The sequence below is a fragment of the Pseudophryne corroboree genome, chromosome 4 (genome assembly GCF_028390025.1).
Source record: "Pseudophryne corroboree isolate aPseCor3 chromosome 4, aPseCor3.hap2, whole genome shotgun sequence".
Taxonomy (NCBI): Eukaryota; Metazoa; Chordata; class Amphibia; order Anura; family Myobatrachidae; genus Pseudophryne; species Pseudophryne corroboree.
In genome coordinates this window covers 317,328,655-317,347,351 of record NC_086447.1, presented here as the reverse complement: position 1 = coordinate 317,347,351, position 18,697 = coordinate 317,328,655, and the positions used below count along the sequence as shown (strand labels likewise).

At 46.3% G+C, this 18,697-nt stretch overlaps 1 protein-coding gene across 2 annotated transcripts in view; it reads right to left on the bottom strand.

Annotated features, from left to right (window-relative positions):
- Positions 1 to 18,697, bottom strand: part of FXR1 (FMR1 autosomal homolog 1) — a 244,414-nt gene that overhangs the window by 16,653 nt on the left and 209,064 nt on the right. For both annotated transcript variants that reach the window (XM_063916328.1, XM_063916327.1), the window contains exon 14: positions 15,958 to 16,158. In XM_063916328.1, the coding sequence (XP_063772398.1) occupies positions 15,958 to 16,158 (201 nt within the window). The remainder of the gene's footprint in view (positions 1 to 15,957; positions 16,159 to 18,697) is intronic.

Genomic DNA, 18,697 nt, shown 5'->3' with positions numbered 1-18,697 from the left:
TCCAGACTCCAGTTAGGAACTGTGCCCGGACGAGCGTACACAATAAGGGAGGATTTTGAATCCCGGGTAAGACTCATACCAGCCACACCAATCACACCGTACAACCTGTGATCTAAACCCAGTTAACAGTATGATAACAGCGGAGCCTCTGAAAGATGGCTTCCTTCAACAATAACCCGAATTAGTTAACAATAACTATGTACAATTATTGCAGATAATCCGCACTTGGGATGGGCGCCCAGCATCCACTACGGACTCCGAGAAATAGATTTATCGGTAAGTAAAATCTTATTTTCTCTATCGTCCTAGTGGATGCTGGGGTTCCTGAAAGGACCATGGGGATTATACCAAAGCTCCCAAACGGGCGGGAGAGTGCGGATGACTCTGCAGCACCGAATGAGAGAACTCCAGGTCCTCCTTAGCCAGAGTATCAAATTTGTAAAATTTTACAAACGTGTTCTCCCCTGACCACGTAGCTGCTCGGCAAAGTTGTAATGCCGAGACCCCTCGGGCAGCCGCCCAAGATGAACCCACCTTCCTTGTGGAGTGGGCCTTTACAGATTTAGGCTGTGGCAGGCCTGCCACAGAATGTGCAAGTTGGATTGTGCTACAGATCCAACGAGCAATCGTCTGCTTAGACGCAGGAGCACCCATCTTGTTGGGTGCATACAATATAAACAACGAGTCAGATTTTCTGACTCCAGCTGTCCTTGCAATATATATTTTTAATGCTCTGACAACGTCCAGTAACTTGGAGTCCTCCAAGTCACTTGTAGCCGCAGGCACTACAATAGGCTGGTTCAGATGAAATGCTGACACCACCTTAGGGAGAAAATGCGGACGAGTCCGCAGTTCTGCCCTGTCCGAATGGAAAATCAGATATGGGCTTTTGTAAGATAAAGCTGCCAGTTCTGACACTCTCCTGGCCGAAGCCAGGGCTAGAAGCATGGTCACTTTCCATGTGAGATATTTCAAATCCACCTTCTTTAGTGGTTCAAACCAATGAGATTTTAGAAAATCCAAAACCACATTGAGATCCCACGGTGCCACTGGAGGCACCACAGGAGGCTGTATATGTAGCACTCCCTTAACAAAGGTCTGGACTTCAGGGACTGAAGCCAATTCTTTTTGAAAGAAAATCGACAGGGCCGAAATTTGAACCTTAATAGATCCCAATTTGAGACCCATAGACAATCCTGATTGCAGGAAATGTAGGAATCGACCCAGTTGAAATTCCTCCGTCGGAGCACTCCGATCTTCGCACCACGCAACATATTTTCGCCAAATTCGGTGATAATGTTGCACGGTTACTTCCTTCCTTGCTTTAATCAAAGTAGGAATGACTTCTTCCGGCATGCCTTTTTCCTTTAGGATCCGGCGTTCAACCGCCATGCCGTCAAACGCAGCCGCGGTAAGTCTTGAAACAGACAGGGACCCTGCTGAAGCAAGTCCCTCCTTAGAGGTAGAGGCCACGGATCTTCCGTGATCATCTCTTGAAGTTCCGGGTACCAAGTCCTTCTTGGCCAATCCGGAACCACTAGTATCGTCCTTACGCCTCTTTGCCGTATAATTCTCAATACTTTTGGTATGAGAGGCAGAGGAGGAAACACATACACCGACTGGTACACCCAAGGCGTTACCAGCGCGTCCACAGCTATTGCCTGCGGATCTCTTGACCTGGCGCAATACCTGTCCAGTTTTTTGTTGAGGCGAGACGCCATCATGTCCACCATTGGTCTTTCCCAACGGGTTACCAGCAAGTGGAAGACTTCTGGATGAAGTCCCCACTCTCCCGGGTGAAGATCGTGTCTGCTGAGGAAGTCTGCTTCCCAGTTGTCCACTCCCGGGATGAACACTGCTGACAGTGCTATCAGATGATTCTCTGCCCAGCGAAGAATCCTTGCAGCTTCTGCCATTGCACTCCTGCTTCTTGTGCCGCCCTGTCTGTTCACATGGGCGACTGCCGTGATGTTGTCCGACTGGATCAACACCGGTTTTCCCTGAAGCAGAGGTTCTGCCTGGCTTAGAGCATTGTATATTGCTCTTAGTTCCAGAATGTTTATGTGAAGAGACGTTTCCAGGCTCGTCCATACTCCCTGGAAGTTTCTTCCTTGTGTGACTGCTCCCCAGCCTCTCAGGCTGGCGTCCGTGGTCACCAGGATCCAATCCTGTATGCCGAATCTGCGGCCCTCCAATAGATGAGCACTCTGCAACCACCACAGAAGAGACACCCTTGTCCTTGGAGACAGGGTTATCCGCAGGTGCATCTGAAGATGCGACCCTGACCATTTGTCCAACAGATCCCTTTGGAAAATTCTTGCGTGGAATCTGCCGAATGGAATTGCTTCGTAAGAAGCCACCATTTTTCCCAGGACTCTTGTGCATTGATGTACAGACACCTTTCCTGGTTTTAGGAGGTTCCTGACAAACTCGGATAACTCCTTGGCTTTTTCCTCCGGGAGAAAAACCTTTTTCTGAACCGTGTCCAGAGTCATCCCTAGGAACAGCAGACGAGTTGTCGGCATTAACTGGGATTTTGGAATATTCAGAATCCACCCGTGCTGTTTTAGCACTTCTTGGGACAGTGCTAATCCCATCTCTAGCTGTTCTCTGGACCTTGCCCTTATTAGGAGATCGTCCAAGTATGGGATAATTAATATGCCTTTTCTTCGAAGAAGAATCATCATCTCGGCCATTACCTTTGTAAAGACCCGAGGTGCCGTGGACAATCCGAACGGCAGCGTCTGAAACTGATAGTGACAGTTTTGTACAACGAACCTGAGGTACCCCCGGTGTGAGGGGTAAATTGGAACGTGGAGATACGCATCCTTGATGTCCAAGGATACCATAAAGTCCCCCTCTTCCAGGTTCGCTATCACTGCTCTGAGTGACTCCATCTTGAACTTGAACTTCTTTATGTACAGGTTCAAGGACTTCAGATTTAGAATAGGCCTTACCGAGCCATCCGGCTTCGGTACCACAAAAAGAGTGGAATAATACCCCTTCCCTTGTTGTAGAAGAGGTACCTTGACTATCACCTGCTGAGAGTACAGCTTGTGAATGGCTTCCAAAACCGTCTCCCTTTCGGAGGGGGACGTTGGTAAAGCAGACTTCAGGAAACGGCGAGGTGGATCTGTCTCTAATTCCAACCTGTACCCCTGAGATATTATCTGCAGGATCCAGGGATCTACCTGCGAGTGAGCCCACTGCGCGCTGTAATTTTTGAGACGACCACCCACCGTCCCCGAGTCCGCTTGAGAAGCCCCAGCGTCATGCTGAGGCTTTTGTAGAAGCCGGGGAAGGCTTCTGTTCCTGGGAAGGAGCTGCCTGTTGCTGTCTCTTCCCTCGACCTCTGCCTCGTGGCAGATATGAATAGCCCTTTGCTCTCTTATTTTTAAAGGAACGAAAGGGCTGCGGTTGAAAAGTCGGTGCCTTTTTCTGTTGGGGAGTGACTTGAGGTAGAAAGGTGGATTTCCCGGCTGTAGCCGTGGCCACCAAATCTGATAGACCGACTCCAAATAACTCCTCCCCTTTATACGGCAAAACTTCCATATGTCGTTTTGAGCCGCATCGCCTGTCCACTGTCGCGTCCATAAAGCTCTTCTGGCCGAAATGGACATAGCACTTACCCGTGATGCCAGTGTGCAGATATCCCTCTGTGCATCACGCATATAAAGAAATGCATCCTTTATTTGTTCTAACGACAGTAAAATATTGTCCCTGTCCAGGGTATCAATATTTTCAATCAGGGACTCTGACCAAACTACCCCAGCACTGCACATCCAGGCAGTCGCTATAGCTGGTCGTAGTATAACACCTGCATGTGTGTATATACTTTTTTGGATATTTTCCATCCTCCTATCTGATGGATCTTTAAGTGCGGCCGTCTCAGGAGAGGGTAACGCCACTTGTTTAGATAAGCGTGTTAGCGCCTTGTCCACCCTAGGAGGTGTTTCCCAGCGCTCCCTAACCTCTGGCGGGAAAGGGTATAATGCCAATAATTTCTTTGAAATTATCAGCTTTTTATCAGGGGCAACCCACGCTTCATTACACACGTCATTTAATTCTTCTGATTCAGGAAAAACTATAGGTAGTTTTTTCACACCCCACATAATACCCTGTTTAGTGGTACCTGTAGTATCAGCTAAATGTAACGCCTCCTTCATTGCCAAAATCATATAACGTGTGGCCCTACTGGAAAATACGGTTGATTCGTCACCGTCACCACTGGAGTCAGTGCCTGCGTCTGGGTCTGTGTCGACCGACTGAGGCAAAGGGCGTTTCACAGCCCCTGACGGTGTTTGAGTCGCCTGGACAGGCACTAATTGATTGTCCGGCCGTCTCATGTCGTCAAACGACTGCTTTAGCGTGTTGACACTATCCCGTAGTTCCATAAATAAAGGCATCCATTCTGGTGTCGACTCCCTAGGGGGTGACATCCTCATATTTGGCAATTGCTCCGCCTCCACACCAATATCGTCCTCATACATGTCGACACACACGTACCGACACACAGCAGACACACAGGGAATGCTCCTAACGAAGACAGGACCCACTAGCCCTTTGGGGAGACAGAGGGAGAGTTTGCCAGCACACACCAAAAGCGCTATATATAACAGGGATAGCCTTATAATAAGTGCTCCCTTATAGCTGCTTTATATATATCAAAATATATCGCCATAAATTTGCCCCCCCTCTCTGTTTTACCCTGTTTCTGTAGTGCAGTGCAGGGGAGAGACCTGGGAGCCGTCCTGACCAGCGGAGCTGTGAGAGGAAATGGCGCCGTGTGCTGAGGAGATAGGCCCCGCCCCTTTTCCGGCGGGCTCGTCTCCCGCTATTTAGTGAATCCAGGCAGGGGTTAAATATCTCCATATAGCCTCTGGGGGCTATATGTGAGGTATTTTTAGCCTTTATATAGGTTACATTTGCCTCCCAGGGCGCCCCCCCCCCAGCGCCCTGCACCCTCAGTGACTGCGTGTGAAGTGTGCTGAGAGGAAAATGGCGCACAGCTGCAGTGCTGTGCGCTACCTTTAGAAGACTGCAGGAGTCTTCAGCCGCCGATTCTGGACCTCTTCTGACTTCAGCATCTGCAAGGGGGCCGGCGGCGCGGCTCCGGTGACCATCCAGGCTGTACCTGTGATCGTCCCTCTGGAGCTGATGTCCAGTAGCCAAGAAGCCAATCCATCCTGCACGCAGGTGAGTTCACTTCTTCTCCCCTCAGTCCCTCGTTGCAGTGATCCTGTTGCCAGCAGGACTCACTGTAAAATAAAAAACCTAAGCTAAACTTTTTCTAAGCAGCTCTTTAGGAGAGCCACCTAGATTGCACCCTTCTCGGCCGGGCACAAAAATCTAACTGGAGTCTGGAGGAGGGTCATAGGGGGAGGAGCCAGTGCACACCACCTGATCTGGAAAAGCTTTACTTTTTGTGCCCTGTCTCCTGCGGAGCCGCTATTCCCCATGGTCCTTTCAGGAACCCCAGCATCCACTAGGACGATAGAGAAATATATAACACACACACACACACACACACTATTTACCCTACCCCCAGTACAGCCCCCGGTGCTAGCTACCCCTACCCCCTCCCTTCCCATCACTGACTGGCCCTAACCCCCTCCTTGCCCTCACCAGTACTGCCCCAGCTACTTTCAACCCTAACCTCAGCACGGCCTGCCCCTAACCCCCTGCTTACATCCAGTACTGCCCCAGCTGCTATTTACCCTTACCCCCTCCCTACTCACGTCTGCCCCTAATCCCCTCCTTACCCCAGCTATCTATCCTTGCCCCCTGACCCTCCCTAACCCCCCAGTATGGCCTTCCCTTAACCCCCTCCTTGCCCCCCAGGGCTCCCTCAGCTGCTATCTATCCTTACCCCTTCAATTCTCCTGGTACTGCCTGCCCCTAAACCCATCATTGCACTCCAGTACTGCCCCAGCTGCTATATAACTTTGTCGCCCAGCACTGTCCCAACTGCTGTTCACACTCCTGCCCTCCCTCCCTTCCCCCAGCACTGCCTGCCCTTACCAACCTCTACCCCAACTTCTCCCTGCTTCCACCCCCAGCTTTACGCAATTGCTGCTTGTCCTTACCTCCCTTTACCCCAACTGCTACCTGCAACCAGCACTGCCTAAGCTATCCCCCATAATATGTGATGGGAACCCAGAAACAGTGGAGTAGGACCCCAAATTGTTAAAGTTAGGGGTCCCTGGGACCCACAATTTTTTTCTACTCCGCGCGATCACTAACAGATAGATATATCTATATATATCTATATATATCTATATATATATATCTATATCTCTGTGTGTATGTATATATATATATATATATATATATATATCTGTGTGTATATATATATATATATTTATATATCTCTCTCTGTATCTATATATATATATATATATATATCTCTGTATCTATATATCTCTGTGTATATATATATATATATATATATATATATATATCTGTGTGTATATATATATATATATATATATATATATATTTATATATCTCTCTCTGTATCTATATATATCTATATATATATATATATATATATATATCTCTGTATCTATATATCTCTGTGTATATATATATATATATATATATATCTCTGTATCTCTCTCTCTCTCTGTATCTCTCTCTCTGTATCTCTCTCTCTCTCTGTATCTCTCTCTCTCTCTCTGTATCTCTCTCTCTCTCTCTGTATCTCTCTCTCTCTCTGTATCTCTCTCTCTCTCTGTATCTCTCTCTCTCTCTCTCTCTCTGTATCTCTCTCTCTCTCTCTGTATCTATATCTCTCTATATCTATAATACTGGCAAAGTCTCCTAGTTGGCTTAAAGTCAAGCCTTTTGTGCCAGTACTACACGGGGGTCATTCCATATCAAGTCAACTGAAAAACAACCAAAAAACATAATTTTACTGACCCTCTCCGATTTTTATGAAATTTGGTGGTACCAGTAGGATGGGAGGGAGGCGGGGGGGAGGTTTGGACGACGACAGACTAATCAACACCAAATTTCAACATCAAAATATGCAATGTTACTACTTCGGGGGTCTTTTCGTTTGCCTGTAACTTGAGTTTTAATTAAGGCAGAGATAAAAAATTAGTGTCATTTTGAATCCTATGACTAGATCTTTTCACTACAATTTTAATTTAGTAAGGTAGTACTAAAAAAAAAAAAAAGTTTAATAACCTCAATTTTTTCAAAAAGGGATATTTTTTTTCTTTAAATTTATCTTTTAAAAAATGCCCTTATATCTCTTCTAAATGTGTACCAAATTTCTTTTTGGGACTACTATAGGATGTTGATCTAATTTGTTTTTGTTTACCAGCAGTAATTTAAAATGGTTATTAAATGCCAGTAGGTTAATTTTAATAAATGGTAATGCAGTTATGCATACAATATAATATACTGTGTTTCGGTAAAAATGCCAGATGGAAAAAAAAAAAATACATGCTCAGAAATGGTTGGTTTTAAGCAATTTAAAAGAGGCGTATACCTTGTTTAAAGAAAAGTTTCCGCTGCAACGTCAAGGGTTTTCAAAGTTTCCAGAACTTCGGCCCAAACACTGCACCTTAGCTGGAGGAAGTGGTACACATTCAGTGTGCGTCTGCACCATCCACCAGAATGTCAAACTCATGATATTAGGTGCAAAGATTTCTGATTTGACATCAAAGGAAGAGATCCCATTGAAATCGTATAAGGATTGTTTGGCGATGATAATATGCAATCCTCCTCAGCCAGCATACTACCTTAATGAGTGTAATGAATGTTAAGATGCCAACCGCCTCAAACATTTTAAGGAACAGTTGAGGCAGTTAATGGATGGCAGCATGATAGATAATATTTCTTACAAACAATGGGTCTCTGTTGACCGTTCTAATCGAGACAGTTATGCATTCATCTGATGACTTTCTGGAAGCTTTTTGTGACAAGTTACAAATACTGCTGCGCCATTCCTTCATTGCCAGACAACAGTCGTCTTTCCAAGCAGACCTTAAATTAAGTTTGCAACTAGGGGAGTTTTTTGGTAATCTGGGACTTTGCAGAGAACTATTCGTTTGTACTGCAAGACGAAGTGCAAGGTGTCCACTGGAATAACGCACAAGCAACTCTTCATCCTTGTGTAGCATACTTCATAGATGAGGCAGGGAGTCTAAAGCATGTCAGCTTTGTTATTATATCAGACTGCCTTCACCATGATACCGTTGCAGTTCATTTATTCCAGGGGTTACTCAAATTTTCTTAAGGAAAAGTATCCTATCGTTACAAAGATCATTTATTTCTCAGATGGAGCTGCTTCAGTATAAAAATCAAAAGAATATCATTAATCTTTGCTGTCACGAGCAAGACTTTGAAATTACAGCAGAGTGGCACTTTTCAGCCACTTCCCATGGAAAAGGGGCATGGGATTTAGTTGGTGGCACTGTGAAAAGATTAGCTGCACAAAGGCCGTACGATCAACAAATAATGACACCAACAATTGTTTGATTGGGCCGTTGAGAATGTTCCAGCTGTCTCTTTCAAGTACGCCAGTTCAGCTGACCACGAGGCAGAAGAGAAGTTCCTGGAAGCTCGATTTGAGCAATACCAAACAATCGTTGGAACCCAGAAACTACATTCCTTTATTCCCTTAACAACTACTCTGTCAACTAAAGTTTATTCCTACTCTACATCTTCGAAAGTGGAATGAGTTTGTTTAGTGGAGGACGAAGTAGAATTTAAAGACATTAAAGGATTTGTCACTTGTGTGTATGATGCAGAGTGGTGGGTAGCATGTGTTCTTGACGTAGATGAAAAGTACAAGTTAGTAAAGGTCAGCTTTGTCCACCCACAAGGACCATCCCCATCATACAAATACCCAGGGAAACCAGACATTCTTCTAGTTCATTGTTGGGATATACTAACAGTAGTAGACCCAATAACTACAACAGGACGTGTGTACACCAATACAGAAAGAGAAACTCTGTCTGCAACTTCAAAACTAAACTCATGGAAAGCATGAACAAAACCTGGTCTGTAATATATATTAAGATTATATTGCGGTTTTTCAAAACTTTATAATACACTGTCTGCAAGTGAGAATTTTGTATCATTTAGCTGCCTGCTTGTCAGTAAATTATTGTTATGGCATTATCCCATGGGAGTCCCAAAGTGAAATTTGGTACATGTTTAAATGAAATATGGGAGAACTCAAAAAAAATAAAAAAATAAAAAATCCCTTTTTAAAAAAAAAATTGAGGTCAAAGGCGATGAAACTTTTTTTTAGTACTACCTTACTAAATTAAAATTGAAGTGAAAATATCTAGTCATAAGCTTCAAAATGACACTCTGTCTTAATTAGAACTCAAGTTACAGGCAAACGAAAAGACCCCAGCGGCAGTAAAATTGCATATTTTGTTCATTTTTTAATGGCTAAACCTCCAAAAAAGAGGACTTTGGTACTTACCGATAAATCCATTTCTCTGAATCCTCTAGGGGACACTGGAGTTCCTTTAGACATTAGGGGTGTGAAGCTTGCAAACCGGAGGTGTGGCACAATGTAAATCAGTATTGTCTACACAGCCGGTTCCTCCCCCTTCACATCCCTCCTCCCTCAGTTTTGAAAATGTGACAGAGAATAGGACATGAGACTACCGCACCTGGCGAGGAACCGAACCGTACAACATAAACAGCAACCAAGCACTTCTTTAACCGAACTAACACCGTTTGTACGAACTGTTTAAACAATAACCCAAACATAGCAGGCTGACAGCACCGAGGCGGGCATCCAGTGTCCCCTAGAGGATTCAGAGAAATGGATTTATCGGCAAGTACCAAAATCCTCTTTTCTCTTTCATCCACTAGGGGACACTGGAGTTCCTTTAGACATTAGGGGACGTCCCAAAGTTATCCCCTAGGGAGGGAGTGCTGTCTGTCGCCTGTAAAACAAAACGTCCGAACTTAGAATCCTCGGACGCAAAGGTATCAAACTTGTAAAATTTAGCGAACGTGTGGGCTGAGGACCACGTCGCCGCTCTGCAAAGTTGAGTCGTGGCAGCACCTCTAGCAGCCGCCCAGGAGGCACCCACCGACAGGGTAGTATGAGCACCCGTCTGTACAGGAACCTGTTTACCACAGGAAACATAAGCTTAACATAATCCATCTGGACAGAGATTGCTTAGAAGCCGGCCAACCCCTCTTTGGCCCATCATACAGAACAAATAAATGGTCGGACTTTCTAAAGGACGACGTAATGTGTACGTACACCCGCAACGCTCGGACAACATCCAAGGATACATCCCCATCTGCCAGACACTGGAAAGATGGAACCACAATCAGCTGGTTTACATGAAACCCCGAAACAACTTTCGGTAGGAAATCCGCTTTTGTACGGAGTTCCGCCCGGTCCTCATGAAAAATAAAAAAAGGACTAACACGATAAGGCTCCTAACCCAGAAACCCGCCTAGCCGAAGCCAAGGCTAGCAACAACGTTACCTTCCAAGAGAGATGTTTCAGGTCTGTTCTCGGTAACGGTCCAAAGAGTGGTGATTTCAAAAAATCTAATACCAATCTGAGATCCCACGGTGCAGTGGGAGGACGAAACGGGGGTTGTATTCCCAGAACACCCTGTAAAAAGGTCTGAATCTCTGGTAAGGCTGCCAACCGCTGTTGAAAAAGGATGGAAAGAGCCGACACTTGAACCTTCAGAGATCCCAGGCGCAGACCTAAGTCTAGTCCGGCCTGAAGGAAAAGTAAAAGTCTGGATAAGTGGAAGGTCGTCGAATTCCATCCACGTTCCTTACACCAGTCTATGTACTTTTTCCAAATTCTGTAGTAATGCCCGGCCGTGACCGGTTTTCGAGCTGCAATCATCGTAGGAATAGCGGTTCTAGGTATCCCTCTGTTCCTTAAGATCCTGGTCTCAATAGCCATGCCGTTAAACACAGCCTGTTCAGGTCCGGATGTAGAAACAGACCTTGAGACAGCAGGTCCTCTCTCTGAGGTAACCGCCACGGTTTGTCCGCTAACAAGCCTTGTAGATCAGAGTACCAACTCCTGCGTGGCCAATCTGGTGCGATTAGAATCGCCCACACTCGCTCTCTTTTCAGCCTCTTCAGAACCCTGGGAATGAGTGGAAACGGTGGAAAGATGTAAACCCTTTCGTACCCCCAAGGAAGTGTCAATGCGTCCACTCCTCCTGCTGCCGGATCCCTTGTTCTGGACACATAACGGGGCAGCTGACTGTTTTGCAGAGACGCCATGAGGTCCACTAGAGGAAGACCCCATCTCCTCACCACCATGTCGAAAACCCGTGGATGCAGGCACCACTCTCCCGGGTGCATGTCCTGTCGACTGAGATAATCTGCTTCCCAGTTCTCCACACCTGGAATGAACACTGCCGAGAGTATGACGTTTCGCCTTTCCGCCCATACCAATATCTTTGTGGCTTCTCTTAACGCCATTCTGCTCCTTGTTCCTTCCTGACGGTTATGTAAGCCGTCGTTGTGACATTGTCCGACTGTACCCTCACGTAGTGATTCCCGACTAAGTTTTCGGCGAGGAGAAGTGCATTGTAAACTGCTCTTAGTTCGAGAATGTTGATGGGCAATCTGCTCTACTGTAACGTCCATCGTCCCTGAAACTGATGGTCCTCGAAGACGGCACCCCAACCCCTGAGGCTGGCGTCCGTTGTCAGGATTCTCCAATTCCATATCCCGAATCTCTTCCCTGCTGCGAGATTCTTGTGTAACGACCACCAAATCAAGGAGACTCGTACGTGTGGGTGAAGTCGGATCCGACGATGAAGAAGCCAGTGTGAACCGGCTCCATGAGCAAGGAGGTTCATCTGGAACGGTCGTGAATTAAGCCTGCCGTACTGGAGAGCTTCAAACGACGCCACCATTTTTCCGAGAAGTTGTACACAGAGGCGCAGAGACACTGGCGGTGTCCTTAGTACTTGATCTACTAACTTCTGTATATCCTTGATCTTGGATTCTGGCAGAAAAATCTTTAATTGTACAGTGTCCAAGATGAGACCAAGGAATTGAATTAGTTGAGTCGGAGTGAGGTTGGATTTCTGGAAGTTCACAATCCATCCGTGTCTGAATGAGAAATAGGTTTAGACGTCTGAACATCTTTGATCAGCTTCTCTTGAGAGGAGGCCTTGATCAGAAGATCGTCTAGATAGGGTATGATCATGACTCCCAACATTCTCAACCCCGCAACCATGATTGCCATTATCTTTGTGAAGATCCTCGGCGCTGATGATAGACCAAATGTCAGGGCTCTGAATTGGTAATGATCCTTAACCAGTGCAAACCTTAGGTAAGCTTGGTGGGGAGCCCAAATTGGAATATGCATCCTTTATGTCCATGGACACCATGAACTCGCCCTGTTCCAGACCTGCAATGACCGACTGGATTGATTCCATCTTGAATCTGTATATCTTTAGAAACTGGTTTAAAACTTTTAAATTGAGTATCGGCCTGACCGTTCCGTCTGGCTTTGGCACCACAAAAAGACTGGAATAAAAACCCGTTCCTCTCTGAGAGGCGGGAACTGTAGTAATGACCTCTGACCGTAATCATTTTTGAATGGCTGTCAGTAGTGCTTCTGCCTTCTGAGGGCATTGAGGCAGACCCGTTGTAAAAAACTGACTGAGGTCTCTGTTGAAAATCCAGTCTGTATCCTTGGGAGATTATGTCGTTGATCCAAGGATCTGGAGAGGTGATTGTCCATATGTCCCGAAAACCTTCCAGACGGGCGCCCACCAAGGGGGAACCCAGGTGGGCCGGAAGACCGTCATGCCACGGTCTTGTCAACAGGTTTATCCTGTTGTCTGGCTGCTGCGTGTGCGCGGCCTCTACCTATGCCTCCACGGACTTGTGTACCAAAACCTCGTCCTCGAAACGACCGCAATCTAAATGAATTAAACGCTGGTCCCGAATATCATCCTCTAGCCTGTGGAACGGCTCTCGTATATGGAGTAGGCAGAAAGGTAGACTTCCCTGCTGTAGCCTGCGAAATCCACTTATCCAACTCAGCACCGAAAAGCATCTCTCCCCCAAAGGGGATGGATTCCACCGCCTTCTTGGTGTCAGAGTCGCCTTGCCATTCCCTGAGCCATAAAATCAGTCTAGCCGATATAGCCGAAGCGTAGATGCGCGAAGCTATTCTGCTAAGGTCCTGTGAGGCTTGACACAAGTATGAAGCAGATTCTCGAATGTTGTCCGCCAGTTGGGTAATCTCTTCCAAGCTATTTTCCTCCTCAATAGCTTGTACAATACGCCCAGACCACACGCCCATGGCCTTGTTGACCCAAGCACATACGATCGCAGGTCTCTGTGCTGGACCTGCTGCCATGAATATTGACTTTAGAGTTGTGTCCACCTTCCGATCTGACGCATCCTTTAAAGTCGTCACATTAGGTATCTGCAATACTGTCTTCTTCGATAACCTTCCTAGGGAAGCATCCACTACAGGTGGAGTCTCCCACTTATCCATGACACCCTTGGGTAGGGGATACGTTGCTTGAAACCGCTTTGGAAATTGAAAGCGTTTGTCCGGGTGTTTCCAAGCCTCCTCCATCTGAGATTGGAGGGATTTAGGAATGGGAAACACCGTAGAACGCGGCCTTTGGGATTCAAATAAATCGAATTTTTCTGGTTCCTTGACATCTTCCGCCTTGAAGTCAAGGATCTCTTTTACCGCCTCAATCAAAGACTCAATACCTGAGATTGCCGTGTCTACTTCTGGAAAATCGGTGTCCAGGGTAGATTCAATTAACTCACCTTCCTCCGTATCAATGAGAGGAACTTCCTCGTCTGTCTCTGTTATGATCGGAAGAGGTCTTTTAACTGCCTTGCGCACATTCGTCTCTGCATGTGCTCGCGGCGTTACCTTGATGAGAAATTCCTCCATCGTCTTAGAGAATCCCGCAGCCCATTCCGACTGCTGTCTGCGGGATTCCGCCATCTCCTGTGAGATTCTATTTGTCAGATTATCTTCCCATGACCTATGTGGAGCAGTGCTCCCAGGTGGAGCGGCCTTGTCTAAGCAAGAGTCGCACACCCCGGAGCTGCCAACCCTCGTGCTCTTCTTGTAACATTTTTTTACAAACATAGCAGGTCTTAGAAGTCTTGGCTGGACACTTGCTTTAGACATGTTATTTAAACCAGTATCAGGGTATTACGCAGTGCTTTCAGCCTTTTAAATTAGAAAGGGAAAGACGGAGCGATGACTGAAGCCAAGTATTGGAACCGGCTGGACAAACTATTCTCTATATGGAATGACAAAACCAAATCAATAATAAATAAAAAAAAAAAAAAAAAAAATATTTTAAAAATGTCACCAGCCGGTTTGCAACCCTCACAGACCGAACTGTAAATCAGCAACGATGTTGGGGTTGTCTTCGAGCTTACCAGTATTTTCTGCAGGATCTTTGTATAGAAGCCCCTTGAAAATATAAAAAAGTCAATTATTCTTCAGGAGATCCTCATTGTAATTCTTAAAACCACCATTAGGGGGAGCAGTTACTATAAAACAATATCCTAAATAAGAAACTCCAAGAAGGGGAGGGATCATCCCTGTCCCTCAGATTGGCGCCCAGTTGTAAAATTAAAATGGCCGCCAGTGAAATAGATTTATCACTACATTAAACTGTTATTAGGAGGGTTTTAATGTCTCTAATTATGCTTCCCTGTGGCCGCGGAGTCTCACCTCATTGCTCGAGTGGTGTTACAGAGGCGCTGTTCTACCCACACTGTCTTTCCTTCAGTGCCCGCCAACACGTGCGCCTCAGACTGCGCTCCCCGTCCCCTGGCAGCGCGTCTGGCGTGCAGCCGAGCGACAACCTCGGCGAGTGCTGCGGCCGGCTCATGACAGGGAGAGAGGTCTGATTGATCTTTCTCCAGAGCTCTCGCGCGCGCTGCGGGACCCGTAAATTGGAACCTACAGCGGCGCCTCTAAGATCTAACAGTGCTTTTACACGTGGGGGAAGGGGGGAGACACACCTATGCTACCAACTAAGCTAGGGCCCATAAACCACCAGTACTCACTGTTCTTTTGATGAGGATCTCCTGTCGGGAGATGCAAATCCCTTCAAAAGGGATCTTTGTCTCCTGAAACATCGCTGGCTTTGTCTCCCTTTACATAGGGAGCCGCATCCATTTTTAAACAGTTTTCTGATTCTCTCTGTCAAGAGATGCAGGTCCCTTCAATAGGGATCTTTGTCTCTCCCAAGTCCGTGGCTTTTGTCTCCCTTTTCATTAGGGTGACGCAGCCCATAATCAAGAAAAATAAACAAATTTTAGTCAGGAGCTCAAAGCTCCATGTGCTACCTCCAGCACAATTTTCAAAACTGAGGGAGGAGGGATGTGAAGTGGGAGGAACCGGCTGTGCAGACAATACTGATTTACATTGTGCCACACCTCCGGTTTGCAAGCTCCACACCCCTAATGTCTAAAGGGACTCCAGTGTCCCCTAGTGGATGAAAGAGAAATATCCAACCTATGATGCTGAAATTTGATGTAAATTAGTTTCTCGTCAGACCTAACAAGTACAGCATATTTAATTGAAATCGGCGATGGTCATGTTGATTTGATGTGGAATGACCCACGGGGGATCTTAGCGGGGACAATGTACCGCTGCTAATAGATTCCCCAGGGGCTATACAATTAGCCCCGATGCAGCGTGCTCCTTCCCTGAAGCCAGCATTCATCGGGTATTATGCTTTGGGTGCCTAATCCATGGTAAGTAGCAGCTGGAGCCGTAATAAAACATGGGAGTTGGAGCTTATCCCAGGTCCCGTGGGTCATCGTCCGATCGCAGATCCGTTTTCACCAGATTTAAAAAAATATAAAAAATTGATATTGGCCTGTTTTTATCATCCGAAAAGGGTTTGCTTCTAATTGGATACCCCCCTCACCAAAGTATGCAAGTCTAGAACTTTAAATAATTTTTATAGTACAACATACCCAAGCCATTTTCATTAACAGAGGCATTATCAGATTCTGTCATTCCATCCATTAAAGATGCATCTTCATCAGTCCTCCTCCTGCGTGATCGCCTGCGGCGGTTAGTGCTCTGGTGAGATTCACTTGCATCAGTATCAACTGTCTGGTCTGACTCCGTGTTATCAAGCAAGCTGTACGGGTTACTATCTGGATCTTTGAGCACTGAGAAAGACAGATGTGTAAGGTTAACGGGTTCCTGTTTAAACCTGGTACAAAACCTTGAAAGGTTGCTATGGGCAAACGTTTCATTTTACAAAAAATGTAACTAGTCTAGAACATTTTCACACTTTCCAAATGTTACTACAGGTTGAGTATCCCTTATCCAAAATGCCACATTTTTGGGTTCCCTACTGAGATTATATAGATAGAGATATATATATATATATATATATATATATATATATATATATATATATATATATATATATATATATATATATATATATGTGTGTCATATCAGCAGAGGAACCAAAAATGTGTGATTTTGAATTTTGGATAAGGGATACTCAACCTGTATTAGAAATATTTAAAAAAATAAGATTTTACTCACCGGTAAATCTATTTCTCGTAGTCCGTAGTGGATGCTGGGGACTCCGTAAGGACCATGGGGATTAGCAGCTCCGCAGGAGACTGGGCACAACTAAAGAAAGCTTTAGGACTACCTGGTGTGCACTGGCTCCTTCCACTAAGACCCTCCTCCAGACCTCAGTTAGGAAACTGTGCCCGGAAGAGCTGACACAATAAGGAAGGATTTTGAATCCCGGGTAAGACTCATACCAGCCACACCGTATAACTCGTGATACTATACCCAGTTAACAGTATGATAACAACTGAGCCTCTGAACAGATGGCTCAACAATAACCCTTTAGTTAGGCAATAACTATATACAAGTATTGCAGACAATCCGCACTTGGGATGGGCGCCCAGCATCCACTACGGACTACGAGAAATAGATTTACCGGTGAGTAAAATCTTATTTTCTCTAATGTCCTAAGTGGATGCTGGGGACTCCGTAAGGACCATGGGGATTATACCAAAGCTCCCAAACGGGCGGGAGAGTGCGGATGACTCTGCAGCACCGAATGAGCAAACTGTAGGTCCTCCTCAGCCAGGGTATCAAACTTGTAGACTCTTGCAAGAGAGTTTGAACCCGACCAAGTAACAGCTCGGCAAATTTGTAAAGCCGAGACCCCTCGGGCAGCCGCCCAAGAAGAGCCCACTTTCCTCGTGGAATGGGCTTTCACAGATTTAGGGTGCGGCAGTCCAGCTGCAGAATGTGCAAGTTGAATCGTGCTACAGATCCAGCGAGCAATAGTCTGCTTAGAAGCAGGAGCACCCAGCTTGTTGGGTGCATACAGGATAAATAGTGAGTCAGTTTTCCTGACTCCAGCCGTCCTGGAAACATATACTTTTCAGGGCCCTGACTACTTCCAGAAACTTGGAATCCTCCAAGTCCCAAGTAGCCGCAGGCACCACAATAGGTTGGTTCACATGAAAAACTGCTACCACCTTAGGAAGGAATTGGGAACGAGTCCTCAATTCCGCCTTATCCATATAAAATACAGATAAGGGCTTTTGACAAAGCCGCCAATTCTGATACACGCCTGGTCGACGCCAAGGCCCACAGCATGACCACTTTCCACGTGAGGTATTGTAGCTCCACGGATTTAAGTGGCTCAACTCAATGCGACTTCAGGAAATCCAACACTACGTTGAGATCCCACGGTGCCACTGGAGGCACAAACGGGGGCTGACTATGCAGCACTCCCTTAACAAAATTCTGAACTTCAGGCAGTGAAGCCAGTTCTATTTTGGAAGAAAATCGATAAAGCCGAAATCTGGACCTTAATGGAACCCAATTTTAGGCCCATAGTCACCTCTGACTTGTAGGATGTGCAGAAATCGACCTAGCTGAAATTCCTCCTTTGGGGCCTTACTGGCCTCACAGCACGCAACATATTTCCGCCATATGCGGTGATGATGGTTTGCGTTAACTTCTTTCCTAGCTTTAAATAGCGTAGGGATAACTTCCTCCGGAATGCCCTTTTCCTTCAGGATCCGGCGTTCAATCGCCATGCCGTCAAACGCAGCCGCGGTACGTCTTGGAACAGACAGGCCCCCTGCTGCAGCAGGTCCTGTCTAAGCGGCAGAGGCCATGGGTCCTCTGAGATCATTTCTTGGAGTTCTGGGTACCAAGCTCTTCTTGGCCACCCGGAACAATGAGTATAGTTCTTACTCCTCTCCTTCTTATTATTCTCATTACCCTGGGTATGAGAGGCAGAGAAGGGAACACATACACCGACTGGTACACCCACGGTGTTACCAGAGCGTCCACAGCTATCGCCTGAGGGTCCCTTGACCTGGCGCAATATCTTTTTAGTTTTTTGTTGAGGCGGGACGCCATCCTGTCCACCTGTGGCCTTTCTCAACGGTGTACAATCATTTGGAAGACTTCTGGATGAAGTCCCCACTCTCCCGGGTGGAGGTCGTGTCTGCTGAGAAAGTCTGCTTCTCAGTTGTCCACTCCGGGAATGAACACTGCTGACAGTGCTAACACATGATTTTCCGCCCATCGGAGAATCCTTGTGGCTTCTGCCATCGCCATCCTGCTTCTTGTGCCGCCCTGTCGGTTTACATGAGCGACCGCCGTGATGTTGTCTGACTGGATCAGCACCGGCCGGTGTTGAAGCAGGGGTCTAGC